Below are 14,880 nucleotides of genomic sequence, written 5' to 3'. Positions count from 1 at the left end.
TCGGGCCAGGACACGGGGCAGTTTGGCCAGCTCAGGGAGCTCCCTGATCTGCTGGGTGTTGCTTGTTTGCTTCTCCACTATCACTCTCTTCTTCACCTCCTTACACTCCCTCACTTCCTCCTTCCCTGCCAGACACTCCACAGCTCTGGGAGGTCAAAGGTCAAATCTGTTTGTCTCTCTACACTGCCATGGTAAATTATGCTATGGACTGATGTTTGAGTAATGTTAAGTTGTCACGACTGTATGAGATGGTCTGGATGTGCTCCTTGGGCCTGCACTCATGCGTAATTAAGTTTGATTTGTAGATCCTATTCTTGTGTTGCAACCAAAACTATATCATACAATACGATCAGTGTCTGTGAGTAAATGTGTATGTGTAAGAGGGGGTTAGGGATATGTATCTAACTTTACTGACCTCACTGCTCACCTGTCACAGCAGTGGCCACACTAAGTGAAGCTGTCTTCTTGAGGCGTGGCAGTCTACTGACGAACCGTCTCTGATTGGTTGCCTGGTGTTTGGCTGTCTCTGGAGGGACAGGGACAGCAGAGGCAATGGGTGGAGTGGGGGTGTTGAGGAAGGGCAGAGCGTGCAGTGCGGACGGGGTCCTCAGGTCCACAGGGCTGAGGCTGCTCGTAGAACTGCCTACGCGGTCTGAAGCACTGGCATTGCCACTGAGGACACTGTTACAGCGGAGACTGGTGAGTCTGATCTCCTCAGCAACATGCAGGGCCTCCAGAGGTTCTCAGGGATCTGGTAGATGTTTAGGGGTTCCAGCACACACCCCATATCCTGCTCCTGCTTTGACTGCATTGTATGCTTTAGTCAAGTCAAGTCAAGTCAAGTCAAGTTTATTTATATAGCACATTTCATACACAGAGGTCATTCAATGTGCTTTACATAAACAAAACCAAACGATAATAACAAATAAAAGCATAGAAGGGCAATATAGTCAAAGAATAGTTAAAAGATAAAGATCATAATAAAAACAAAACATAAAACACAAGGTAAAATCATTTAAAAATAAAGAATAATTAGTAAGCAAAAACAAAGGCAAAAGTAGTAAAAAAAGTAATAAAAGACAAAGTAGAATAATTATCGAGGCAGATTCAGAATTTGTAACTCGGCACAGTTAGCAGAAAGCGTCTGAGAACAGTTTGGTCTTAAGTCTAGATTTAAAACTGGCTACAGTTGGGGCCTTTTTAATGTCATCCGAAAGTTGGTTCCACAGCTGAGCCGCATAGCAGCTAAAAGCTGCTTCACCATGTTTAGTTCTAACTGTAGGTTTTACTAGCAGGTTTTTCACCTGGGACCTGAGAGGACGAGAAGGTGTGTACTGCTGAAGCATGTCTGACAAGTATTTAGGTCCTGCTCCATTTACTGATTTATAAACAAGCAATAGTGCTTTAAAGTCAATTCTGTGACTTACTGGAAGCCAGTGCAAGGACTTAAGAATTGGAGTAATGTGGTCAGTTCTTTTAGTTTTTGTTAGAGTCCTAGCTGCTGCATTTTGTATCACCTGAAGCTGTTTAATAGTCTTTTTAGGAAGGCCTGTGAACAGTCCATTGCAGTAATCAACCCTGCTGGAGATAAATGCATGAATGAGTTTTTCTAAGTCATGTTTTGACATCAGCCCTCTGAGTTTGACAATATTTTTGAGGTGGTAAAAAGCTGATTTAGTTATCGCTTTCATGTGGCTGTTGAAATTTAGATCACTGTCAATTAATACACCAAGGTTTTTAACAGTATCCTTTGCCTTCAACCCTTTTGTGTCAAGGAGAGTGGCAACCCTAAGTCTTTCCTCATTTTTACCAAATATAATTACTTCAGTTTTTTCTTTGTTCAGCTGAAGAAAATTTTGAGACATCCAGGTGTTGATTTGTTCTATACACTGACACATAGATTCAAGAGGACCATAGTTGTTTGGTGATAGAGCTAAGTAAATTTGTGTGTCATCTGCATAGCTATGATATGAAATCAAATTATTTTGAATGATTTGTCCAAGTGGGAGCATATAGAGGTTGAATAATAGTGGCCCCAAGATCGACCCCTGGGGAACACCACAGGTCAAGGACGTTGGTGTTGAGGTACAGTTTCCGATGGCAACAAAGAAGCTCCTTTCTTGTAGATATGATTTTAGCCAGCTGATAACTATGCCTGTAAATCCAACCCAGTGTTCTAGTCTGTGTAGTAAAATATTGTGATCAACAGTGTCAAATGCTGCACTAAGGTCCAGTAGCACTAGGACTGATGTTTTACCTGAATCTGTGTTGAGGCGTATGTCATTGGAAACTTTAATGAGAGCTGTTTCAGTGCTGTGATTTGCCCGAAAACCAGACTGAAAGTAATCAAAATACCCATTTGATGTTAGGAAGGTGGTTAATTGATTAAAGACTACTTTTTCAATAATTTTGCCAATAAAAGGTAGATTGGATATGGGCCTGTAATTGTTTAGCATGGAGGCATCCAGGTTATTCTTCTTGAGAAGTGGCTTTACAACAGCTGTTTTCAGTGACTTAGGAAAAGTGCCAGACAGCAATGATACATTTACAATTTGAAGGACATCCGCCGCTATGAGGTGAAAAACAGTTTTGAAGAAATTGGTAGGCAGAGTGTCTAAGACACATGTGGAAGGGCTGAGATTCTGTACCGTTTTTTCAAGTGTTTCGTAGTCTATCAAGCTGAACTCTGACATCAAGTTTAGTTTCCCTCTGTTTGTTGCTGGAAGTTCAGGTTGTTGAATTTGTAATTGAGCAGATATGTTGAGTCTGATTTTGTCAATTTTACCTTTAAAAAAAGATGAAAACTCATTGCATTTATTAGTTGAGAGAAGTTCAGGCGCTAATTGTGAGGGGGGATTTGTTAACTTATCAACAGTTGAAAATAGAATACGAGTGTTATTTGAACTTCTATTGATAATGTTAGAAAAGAAAGACTGTCTTGCTTTGCATATTTCAGAGTTATATGTGCGGAGCATCTCTTTATGGATTTCATAGTGGATCTGAAGTTTGTATTTACGCCATTTTCTTTCAGTCTTCCTACACTCTCTTTTTAGAAGTTTAACTGCTGGATTTTGCCTCCATGGTGCTTTCTGTTTGTCCTTAACTTTCTTGAATTGTAATGGAGCAATGTCATCCATAATGTTTGCCATTTTTGCATTAAAGTGATCAAATAAGTCTTCAGAGTCTGACAGTTGACTTGACTTTAGTGAAAGTGAGAGCTCAAAGAGAGCACTTGTCTGATCATTTATGATTCTCCTTTTTACCATCATAGCTGTGTTTTGAGTGTGTGGGGACATAGACACATCAAAGAACACGCAAAAATGATCAGATAAGGCCAGGTCTTTAACAGCTGTAGAGACATCGAGACCCTTTGTGATAACAAGGTCGAGGGTATGGCCGAGAGAGTGTGTTGGCCCCTGTACATGCTGTGTTAGGGAGAAAGTATCGATTAGTGCAATGAATTCCTTGGCATAATTGTTTTCAGGCTTTACCTGGGGTTGACAACCGTTGTCATGGTTTTGGCCACTGTTTATGTTGTCCTGTTGACTGCTGGTTTTCAGGCCAACATCTTGAACAGTTTTAATACAGCACCTGGTCTTGATCTTCTTCGGCTCGTTGTTATGACTTTTGCCCGTTGCCTTGGTGATGACAGGTGGAGTAGGTGCCATGCTGCCATTGGCAACGCCACTCGGGGCTCTATTGTGATGGAGTGGCATCAGTGGGTGAGCGTGATCAAGGCCTGTCAAATTCTTCCTGCTTAGGGAATGCGGAGCACCTCCTTGCGGAATTGCAGAGAGCCGTCTGTCACCTAGCAACAGCTGGACCGGGGCCTGGCCCTGGGCAAGCGCAGGCAAGGAGGGGAATGAGCCAGAAGACTGCTGCTGCTGGGCGTGTGCAGGGGTGATAGGGGGCAACAGCTCATGCTGATCAGACACTACTCCGGCTCTGTGCGGCTGCAGAGAGCCGCAGAGCATTGTGGGATTGTGGTCTGGCAGTGTCACAGGCACAAGATGAGGATGGAGATGTGGGTGAAGCAGCTGATGATGACACTGTAAACAGGGAGGAGGAAACATGTCAAACATGGCCACCACCTGCACCCATCACCACAAATTCCCACAAATACACACACACAGTTCAGTATATGAACCTAACACGAAAGTTACTATAAGTAGCCCATGGTATGATTTCTATAATTGATTAACAGCTAGATTGAGCCAAAGCCGTTTTGGTATTGGCCCCAGGGAATATGGCCTATTAAATTTACATACCGGTAGTAGCTTAGGCTATATTGTACTACTACTAGATTTTATAGGGAACTCACACATGCTGGGAAACAGGTCCTGGAGCCGGTGTACTGCATCCGCTCCAAGTTTTCCCTCAGGAGTTGCTGCATTATGTGTTTCATCTCCTGGTTTTGGGCATGGAGTCGAGTTCCATAAGCCTAGAGGTCACAAACTGCCTTTGTCTATAATTACAAGACATAAACTAACCAATAAACATCAGTAAATGCAACCTTATGTAGTCTTCATCCGTAGATGCCGCATTGAACTCCAAAACGCATGTAAACGGCGCCGCCATATTGCTTTGCTAATGGCAACAATCGAGCGATAAATCAATGGAGGAACAGGTGTCTCTGAGTGGAAATTATCGGAAAACAGACCCTGTGGGGTTCGCTGCGCCTTCTCGATATATGGGGATAGCCTTGTACGTAAAATCGCACGTTTATGTTTTTTTTTTTTTTTTTTGTTAAGACAGTATTAGGCTTGAGAACAAGTTTGGAGTTGGCTAGCAGTGACTAGTGTGTCAAGGCTAATTTCACGTCAGTTAACCATGGTTTCGTTGTAAATTGCAATTAATAATGACAAATTCAGAAACGTAACGCTACGCTACTCACGTAGTCACTTTATTATAATAGTATTGATACAATATTAACCTGTTTAATGTTTGAAGGTAAGTTAGCCTACCTGTTATCTCGTTGCTGCCATATCCATAGCTGCTACCATAACGAGTGAATGAACAAAGCAGCCAGGGCACGATAATTTCAGGCAGTGTCAATTTATTTGCCCAATTGAATTGTTAAACATGTCATTTTCTGGAGTTATGTAAAGACGAAGGTTTCCACTTGTCTAACGATATCTGTATTATCTGTCTAAATGCAGTCATTTGAATATGGGTTGTCAGAAAACCTGCCATAGTGAATTATCGCAGTTAAATTGTGCCAGCTTCTAACGTTCGAAGTGGCAAAATTACGCGCGCGCTAGAATCTTTGATCATAACTGATCTCCCAACAAGTAAGGGATAATGTATAGAACGCCGGTCATTATGGGGAAAATAAGTCCCGACAGCGCCAGCGGAGGGGTCTTGTTTCGCCCTGAAGGGACTTATTTTCCCATAATGACCGGCGTTCTATACATTATCCCGCTTATTATACGGCTACTTGCCAAAACGAAAAAATAAACTCCATCATATGTCTCTTTACACTTATTTGTTACCGTTTCGTCGTGGCTTTTGCTGAGAAACAAATAGTTCGCAACACACGCTGAACTTGAATCAAACATTCTTTAGAACACAGCTGATCAACCGTCTGCTTTCACTTTTGAATGAAATTCCAAGCGCAAGCTCCGTTGCCATTGACAGCGGTCATTCTTGTTTTCAGAGGTCCTTTCCCAAGAAATAATGACCGCTAGAACTTTCGGAAATCCCATTCAAGTCAATGGAGCATTCTACTTGCATTGCACTCTAAAAAATGCTGGGTTGAAAACAACCCTTTTCAACCCAAACTGGGTTGTTTTCAACCCAGCCGCTGAGTAAAATGGGGTCCAACACAGCATTGGGTTATCTTAACCAAGCAAATTGAGTTACTAAATTTAACCCAACAACTGGGTTGAAATTTAACCAATATGTTGGGTTATGTTGACACAACTGTTTAGTTAAAGTTACATAATGTTTGGGTTATGTAAACAAATCCCAAAAACTACTGGTTGATTTTTAAAATACTCTTTGTACAAACTTTTAATAACTCAAAGTTTGTATTTACTTACTTTAAAGTCACACCTTCTGTTAACAGCTTTAGGCCTGATATAAACAGTCTATATTAAATGGCCATCAAAAGCCATGCAATGAAATAAAACAGTTCGACACAATTATTTATTTTATAGTTTATATTATTTATTTGATAGTTTTCTTTATTTTTGAATAGATAGCCTAGTATAAAATGCATGTGATACTTCCATGAAGGCAGGCCGATTACAAAGTCCGTTTTGAGGGTCAGCCCTGTCAATCAAAGAAAAAAAGAGTGCATTTTAATCACTGTTGGCCTACAGAACTTTATATCAAGACTTGCATGAACCATTACCAGTGAATGATATTGACAGACATAAAAATCCACCAGGAGACAAATTATTAGTGCAACACACTCGGAAACCATGACCACCAAATATTATGGAGTTGTTTTAAACATAATACCGATAATAGCCTACAAAACGTGCGTTTATGTCAGATGAGCTTGATAACGCTAACATTACCATTAGCCTAACATTAGGCTGACAAACATAAGTTAAGCAGTGCTAACGTTAGCTAGCTAATGTTAACACATTATTCAGTTAGTGAATCCAAGTTAATGTTACCACCAAGAACCACCCAGTAAGTTACATGGCTATAATTACATTACATTACATTTACATTTATGAGGCTACCCTGAATGATTTAATAAGATGTTGTTTGGCATGATTATTATCGTAAGTTACGTGTTGTGAAGAGACTACTTCGACTGTGTTAGCTAGTTGACAAACGTTAGCCACGAAGCATATTTAATTAGCATAAAGTTTCCAAGTCTGCTAACGTTACCTACCAGCTGCTGGTATGCTAATTGTAGTTCGTTGTAAAAGTTTGTTTTGTTTCTGTTCAGCAGTTCCTACCCAGTTCTACCAGAAAGACTCAGTAGACAGAATAGAATCAGTTAACAATTTAATTAGTAAAGGAACGGCTTGGATGCAAGCATGATCGAGTCCTGAATAGGTAACAGTCTTTGGCGTAGGCCCCGTCTCGGATCCGTCCAGCGATGAGAGGATCTCGTCTCCTGCCGATGGATGAAGGCAGGGGCGGGGAGCCTACCCCCACGACGAGACGGGGACCAACTGGTGGCGGTGGCTGAAGGAAGATGTGGTAGGCAGACCGTGCCCGATGGACGTGGACTGCTGGCAGAGGTGGCTGGAGGGGACGTCAAAGTCAGCGTACTGAGAAGCAGAAGCAGTGTTAGGTGGTACATATTTAAAGAGCCCACTGAATTCCTATAGGCTAGCGCTGATTGAATGAGTGAATGATCAGATTGCAGGGCTTTCCCGAAAGTAGGCAACGCTAAGATTGGCTCCGTGTAAGCATGGGAGGAGTAAGCTACACTACGAGTCTTCCTAGTAGAACTTTCGCTGAAGCTATCATTTCTACCAGAAAGACTCAGTAGACAGAATAGAATCAGTTAACAATTTAATTAGTAAAGGAACGGCTTGGATGCAAGCATGATAGTCCTGAATAGGTAACAGTCTTTGGCGTAGGCCCCGTCTCGGATCCGTCCAGCGATGAGAGGATCTCGTCTCCTGCCGATGGATGAAGGCAGGGGAGCCTACCCCCAAAAGGATGAGTGATGCCCGCCAGGGCGGTGACTCAGTAATCTGGTTCTGAGAGGAGCAGAGACATTAGTATACATACAAGATGAATTAAACAGCATGACTGGGCCGGGGTGAAGACGTTGTGCCAACGTGGGCAACCAGCGTCTAGGGCAACCTAGACGAGCGTCATGAGCCGGGCAACCGGCGTCCAAGGCAACCCCGACAGAATTTTAAAGTAGCTAGGTGTTAACCATAAACCTAGGGTTGTAGTGGGGCCCGCAGCATGCTTTCGCTTTAGTGGGATTTAGAAGCTTGACGAGCTGGGCAACCAGCGTCTAGGGCAACCTAGACCAATGCGGCGGCCGGGCAACCGGTGTCCAGGGCAACCTGGACCATAAGCACTTCACGATCTGGGCGCCCAGTGACTAGCAAGCTAGTACATCGTGACGAGCCAGGCCACCGGCATCCAGAGCAACCTGGACTTTAGTGCTTATGCGAGCTGGGCAACCAGCGTCTAGGGCAACCTAGACCACGAGACGTGCCGGGCTACCGGCGTCCAAGGCAACCTGGACCATTAGCTGGGCAACCAGCGTCTAGGGCAACCTAGACGAGCGTCACGAGCCGGGCAACCGGCGTACGACGCGACCTGAACCATGAGCTGGGCAACCAGCGTCTAGGGCAACCTAGACAGACATGACGGCCGGGCAACCGGCATCCAGGGCCACCTGGACCAAACTGGGCAACCAGCGTCTAGGGCAACCTAGACGAGCGTCATGAGCCGGGCAACCGGCGTCCAAGGCAACCTGGACAGTGAGCTGGTCAACCAGCGTATAGGGCAACCTAGACCGATGTGATGGCCGGGTGACCGGCATCCAGGGCAACCTGGACCAAACTGGGCAACCAGTGTCTAGGGCAACCTAGACGTGCATCACGAGCCGGGCGACCGGCGAGAAGTGACCTGAACCATAAGCGTCGAACGAGCTGGGCAACCAGTGAAAAGGGCAACATGCCCATGGCTGAGACTAAATCACCACAAGCTACCGGCATGCTGGGCCCCAATATGTTTCAGTGATTAGTGCAAGGCGAATGCCAGAATTTAACCACCGCCACCAGGATTTGTGAAGGTAAAAGAGGTACCTGAGTTAACATGGGAGAGCAACTTCTGAGCATCGAAAATGTCAAGAGGAGTTAGTTTGATGCATCCTGATGGATGACGTGGATAGCCCTTTTTGGCTGGCAGTCTTGGCTGCGCCGATGCGGAATGAGTGAGAAGTGAACCTCTTTGAAGAGAGGTTACATTTAAGCAGCACGTTAGCTAGATGGCTGCTGAAAATCAGGTAAAGTGTGAGCCGTAGTTTAAGGTAGTGAACGGGGACCAGGGAAGCAAAACATGGTTAGGGTTAAAAGGTTAAACATGATGTACTCAGGATCAATGCAGGGGAAGAGAGCCTGTGGTTGCAGATGCTTGGGACCAGAGCAATGAGTTAGTTGATATGGGTGCTTGAGTATATTCGCATCGAAGTCATGTGGTTTAATATTTAGGATAGATAAGCATTATGACTAGTTTTGTAGAAGACTAGTGCTTGTGAAGCCAGATGTGTGTTCTGGTTCGATAGCTCACCTGCAGCGGCTAGAGTGAGATGAATGCATTGAGCTGCAGACCCAAGGCCAAGATGGATGCGTGTGAGCTACACCTTAGCACCTGCTCTTGGAAAGCCCCCAAAAATAAGATGAGCAGCATCAGTAATGCGAGGGAAGCATGACCTTGCGACGTAGACAAAGGACTTCAGGACAATTCATGCCTGTATGTGACAGGAGGAAGAAACATATGTAACTGAAATATGACGAGACAACGAACAGATGAGTGCTGGGGTACCACCATGGTGCTTATGCATCTCAGAGTGCAGAGGAGCTCTGAGAATGACTTAACGCGAGCTTGCTATACCAGCTGCACCACTGTGGCAGGATAGTACAGTTTAGAACTGGCTGCTGGAGAGACAATGAGTAAAGGTAGCAATGAGGAGAGAATAAGCAATACATATCGCCCAACTGGATGCAGAAATTATATTAGTCATGCGCCAAGCACTGGCCCCTGAGTGAGTGGAGGGGTGTGCATTCACGTGACATTCCATGTGGCCAGGACATTTTTAATCCAAGCGACTGACAATGTACCCTGGGAATCCAGAGTTCTCACGGAAGCGTTTGCTCAGGGAGAGACTCGAGTCTGGCAAGGAGTATGATGCACGTAACTTTTGCCCCTTGCATCGCGGGGAACCAATATATGTGTAGCTGATATAGCGGGCCAGAGGCGATCTAAACAGATGACAGACGTAGTGTCATCCAATTGCGTCGAAGTCTGGAATCCGGCAGTTAACATTGACCGTATGGCGGTATCCTGAACCATGAGCTGGGCAACCAGCGTCCAGGGCAACCCAGACAGACATGACGGCCGGGCAACCGGCATCCAGGGCCACCTGGACCAAACTGGGCAACCAGCGTCTAGGGCAACCTAGACCAACGTGACGGCAAACAGGTTAAAGCTAAAACAATTCTCCCACAATGCCAGTGCAATTAAAAACAATTTACAAGGTAGAGCACAATAACGAAAAGTGCATCAGTGAGTGCCGGTTTTACACAGTCAAGAGTCAGTTCTAGACAGGTGATAAGTGCTGGGATTAGGAAGGCTAGTTTTAAGATGTGCTACAAGAGGAGATATCCTCGAAAGCGCTGGCCTTCGGGAGATTTGTGAAGACTGAGGGATGACCCCCCTCCAGTATGAACTGGAAACATGATCCACACGATTGCGTGATTCTGTGAACCGGCACTGCCATCCCTGTAAGAAAGTAGATGTTAGTGTGATATGTGGAACTGCTTCTCCATTGACGAACTGCATCCCCTCAACGGAAGAGGGGAGGCATGATGCACCTGCAGGGGTTAGCAATTAAAGATTGAGAGGAGAATGTAAAAGGAACTTGCACGTCCTCCCTGGCGCGATCACTTCGGGTGAGCATATCTGCCAAAAACAAAACAGCCAAGGCAAAATAGGAGAATGGAAATTAGAGCACACATTTGCAGAGGATCCTGCTAAAACGGCAATTCGAGTCAGCAATCAATGTGACTGATGGCATGACTAGATGGGCTGAAATCACGTGGATACGCAGAGACCCGTTGTGTCTAAAGAGAGTGCATGAAGGGCGCGGCGTTGGCCTGAAGGAGACTTGAGTCTGCCAGTGATGATGGACCGCTCCGTTTGACCTGCGAGAAGGAAGGAGTGGTTAGACAGGCGACATGTAGCATCGTCATCGGTAAAACAACCAGCCAACGGTAGTCGTGATCAACGAACTTCCAGCGTAGGCCACCATTTAAACCACAACTAGCAAAATGTAAAATTGCCGACATTATCATGAACAGCCGGTAACCATTAAAACCAATATATGGAGTGCTGAAGCGACCCACTGGTGGGCAGTGAGCAAAGTGAGGCCTGCCATAGAATTCCTAGGAACCCAATACACGATACGGAATCAGAAAAGACATTTTAAACATACAAAAGACGCTAGAAGGATACGTTACATACACAAATGACACAGCTTCTTAATTAAAAGCTCAACCATGTGGGCATGAGCCCACACTGTGGTGTCAGCTCGTGAACACTGACATAATACGGGCATTGAAAAGAAAACACCTATTATTGCCTAGATAATAGCCTGTGTGACATACTGGCAATTGATGACCATGGGCCGGCGTGCCGTCATTTTGGTTCGAGCTTTGGTGTAAGACCCCCCAAAATTGACAACCCAGATAGCCGAGAACGTCGGGGACGTCACGGCATACCTGGGACATGACAGATCAGCGGTAGCTGAGTAGTTTGAGCAACGGCAAGTGCATGCAGAGAATCACCCGAGGAAGGCCGTGTAGACTTCCTACCTGAAGGTATGGGACGCAATCCCAGATGATTAAACGAATGCAACGATGAACTGGCTTCCCGCAGCCATGCACAAGGAGTGATACCTGAACCGAAGGTCCAGCAGACGAGTAGCTTAGCCTAAAGCCTATGCAGCCCAACGAGCAGCGAGGCAAATTAAGAGGCTACACAAAAAGACAACTGGTTTGACGACGCTCAACCAAGGTAGACATCGAGATAACCACAGTGAGTGTACAACATCAATTAAACCGGTCTTAATACAGGGTTGGGTTCAACGGCAGCGTGGTGCAGGCCAGCAATTTACAGCACAAATCGCAAGGATTATAAAATCAGCAGGAATTATGTAAGGAGGCTTAAGTGAAAGTTAAACCGTGTCAGACAAGTCAGTTTGTTTGCTGCCCGCCGAATATCGTTGGCAAGCAGGTTGCATGACAGTGGGTAGAGTGTAGCCCAGCTCGAGGAGCTTGGGAAGAGAGCACGATAACCTTACCAACCAGACGCTGAAGCTTGAGAAATTGTTGTCGAAAACAACATGGGCCTGCAACAGAGTTGCGCGAGGACGGCGACCCGGCAGTAGGCTATCGTGAATTGAAGGCTGCAACAGCGTGAGCGTGACTGGCTCCGATAGGCAGAGATTAGCGATGAAGCAACATGCAGTGGCCCTGACTGAAGGACGCACAGGTCTGAACAGCGCAGCAAACGAGCGCGGTAGGATTGTAACAAGTAACGCCACTGAGGGCAGAAGGGGCGAATGTAAAAATGCAGAGAGCCCAGGTCCACGCGGAAGCCTGAGCTAGGACGTCAAAGTCAGCGTACTGAGAAGCAGAAGCAGTGTTAGGTGGTACATATTTAAAGAGCCCACTGAATTCCTATAGGCTAGCGCTGATTGAATGAGTGAATGATCAGATTGCAGGGCTTTCCCGAAAGTAGGCAACGCTAAGATTGGCTCCGTGTAAGCATGGGAGGAGTAAGCTACACTACGAGTCTTCCTAGTAGAACTTTCGCTGAAGCTATCATTGAATACAGAACTATGTTTTTATGAGTCTGTATTTGTGTAGATTTAACATTAAAAGTAGCTAATATTAGCTGGAATGACACCTGCTAACCTGCTTGAAGCTGAACGAAATGGCAGGCAGAATATTCCTTGATATCACGAAGGGTATGTCTCTGGGTGGACTTTTAAAATCCGTCTGGAAAAAAATAAATAAATAAATAAATAAAAGCAGATACATACCTTCCGAAATCACCTGATTTCCATTGCATGTTGACAGCTGCTGGACTTGACGGTTGAAAGAATATGCCTGCCTCCCTGCCTGACGATTTTTTTTCTCTCAACCTTCAAATAACTATGCAGCTGTGTTGAAGTCACCCTGGTGCTGGGTAGTGTACTCCACGTCAGGTGGGGGACAAGAGGGAGCACAGCCCTAAACTATCAACCCAGCAAGCTGGGTTACAGAAATTACCCAATATGAGTAAAAACAACCAAACAAAATGACCCAACAGCCTCAACCCAGCGTTTGGGTTGAAAAAATAACCCAGCATTTTTTAGAGTGTGTGAAGAGCCGTATAATAATTTGTGATAATAACTAGAACACAGTATATAGTATAACTGTAACTTTTTCAGAAAATGTAATTTAACAGCGAATGGCAATAGCCTATATTTTGAGCCTGTAAAACCTGCATGATCTGAAACATACTGTATGATCTGAAACTGACTACATGCATGGCTTTTAAATAGGGCTGTCAATCGATTAAAAAAATAATCTAATTAATTACATACTCTGTGATTAATTAATCTAAATTAATCGCATATATAATTTTCGCTGTGAAAGTATTTTAAATATGTAAATTCAAATGAATCATTGAATAATCAGCATTAGTGACATTAAAGTTTAAAGATTATTTTATTATTATTTTCACTGTTCAAATAATTGCCATAATAATCTATGATATGACCTAATATGCTGAGGAAATAAATTCAAAAGTGCTTTGGGAAGAAGTTTTTTTTTCACATTCACGGGTTGGCTTCGATGTGAGTGGTTGAAGTAGCACGTCAATAGATGACGGACAAGTGGCTTATTCAATCATATGCAAGCATTTTTTGATTAGGCCCAGCCTTCTGAAGCAACACTTCAATGGATCGGTTCCAGATGGATGAGTGGAGCTAGGCGGAGCGAAATTCATCTGGCTAGGGTCAGGTTAAAAAAACACTCCCCTCAATGGCAACACTTATTTCTTTGCATTGATGTGCAACTATAGAGTTGATGAAATCCGGTGATATGCAAATTCCTTGCTGCAGACATTGCAGAGGACTATTTTCAACACTTTATTTTTTATCAACACCATCAGGCCGTTTTTTAAAAGTAAATGTTCCAATCAATGATCCAGGAAGCACATTTTCTTCTCTCTCCTTCATTTTACAGTCTAATTTTTACTGACTAGAACGGCTCGGGGTCAAAGGTCATACGGAAGTATTGATTAATCTACACTAATTTTTTTAATCAGTTATTTTTTCTCAAATTAATGAATCAAAATGAATCAGTTATTTTGACAGCCCTACTTTTAAATGCATAATGCTCAAGACGTTTGGTCCCCGGGGGCCATTGAACTGAATCTTGTAACTCATATGATAGATAGGCTACACAGAAATTCTTCTCCCACTCCCTTTGCCTTCAAAGTCATCAAAGTTAAACATTTATTTATGTATTATTATTAATATCATCCTCACAAGTGATAGCAAGTTGTGTTAATGTTGAAACTACCACACATGATCATCTTCAAAAACAGTCATGGTAAAACAAAACAAAAAAGTTATAGCCTTGAAGCTAATCTTCTTTCCACTTTTCCAACCTACGGTCAATCCATCGAAAACCTCTGAAATGATTATTAGTGCCGTTTTTCATTAGGCATACTTGCCTCTATGCAATGCTTTACCTCAACATAGCCTACAATGGTATTGTAGGCTACATAGCTTTGTTCATGAGTTTCCGTGCTGGCTGGACTGAGCTTCTTATCCAAACAATAGGTTATCCCCCTACGGTGCGTTAGCTTCACTACAACCGGACATGCTAAACATTCTTCTTACGGGAACCTAACGTTACATAAGAGGTAGTCGAGTCTTGTTTTGCCTTTTATTGTTTATGTAGATAACACAGAAGCTACAATATCGGCACAGGATATATGCTATATTATGAAGTTATGGTTTTAACAAAAAAATCCTAAAATGAATGGGCTTCTATGGGTGTTAGCAGAGAAGTGGTCCCTCCAGCCTCCATTGATTCTTCTACTTCCGGGAATTCGCCTGCCCCCTTGATTCCACCACATAACAACTTCTAAAAATGATGTAATACGTAA

The 14,880-nt window shown here is 43.9% G+C and overlaps 1 protein-coding gene across 3 annotated transcripts; it reads right to left on the bottom strand.

Annotated features, from left to right (window-relative positions):
• Nucleotides 1–4: 4 nt before the first annotated feature.
• On the bottom strand, nt 5–4,937 carry LOC121718329. 3 transcript variants are annotated; one of them, XM_042103349.1, is made up of 4 exons: nt 4,322–4,937; nt 3,492–4,049; nt 416–805; nt 5–145 (listed from the first exon to the last, which is right to left on the bottom strand). In XM_042103349.1, the coding sequence occupies exons 1-3, from the start codon at nt 4,403–4,405 to the stop codon at nt 644–646; spliced, it is 804 nt and encodes a 267-aa protein (XP_041959283.1). In that variant the 5' UTR covers nt 4,406–4,937; the 3' UTR covers nt 5–145; nt 416–643. The 3 variants fall into 3 exon arrangements, 2 of the variants coding, with proteins under 2 accessions (XP_041959283.1, XP_041959282.1); XR_006033908.1 differs by having other exon boundaries at nt 106–145; nt 428–799; XM_042103348.1 differs by having other exon boundaries at nt 106–145; nt 428–805.
• Between the last annotated feature and the right edge of the window lie 9,943 nt (nt 4,938–14,880).

The sequence above is a fragment of the Alosa sapidissima genome, chromosome 9, assembly GCF_018492685.1.
Source record: "Alosa sapidissima isolate fAloSap1 chromosome 9, fAloSap1.pri, whole genome shotgun sequence".
Lineage (NCBI taxonomy): Eukaryota > Metazoa > Chordata > Actinopteri > Clupeiformes > Clupeidae > Alosa > Alosa sapidissima.
The sequence above is the reverse complement of the archived record's forward strand: the minus strand, read 5'-3'. Positions and strand labels throughout refer to the sequence as shown.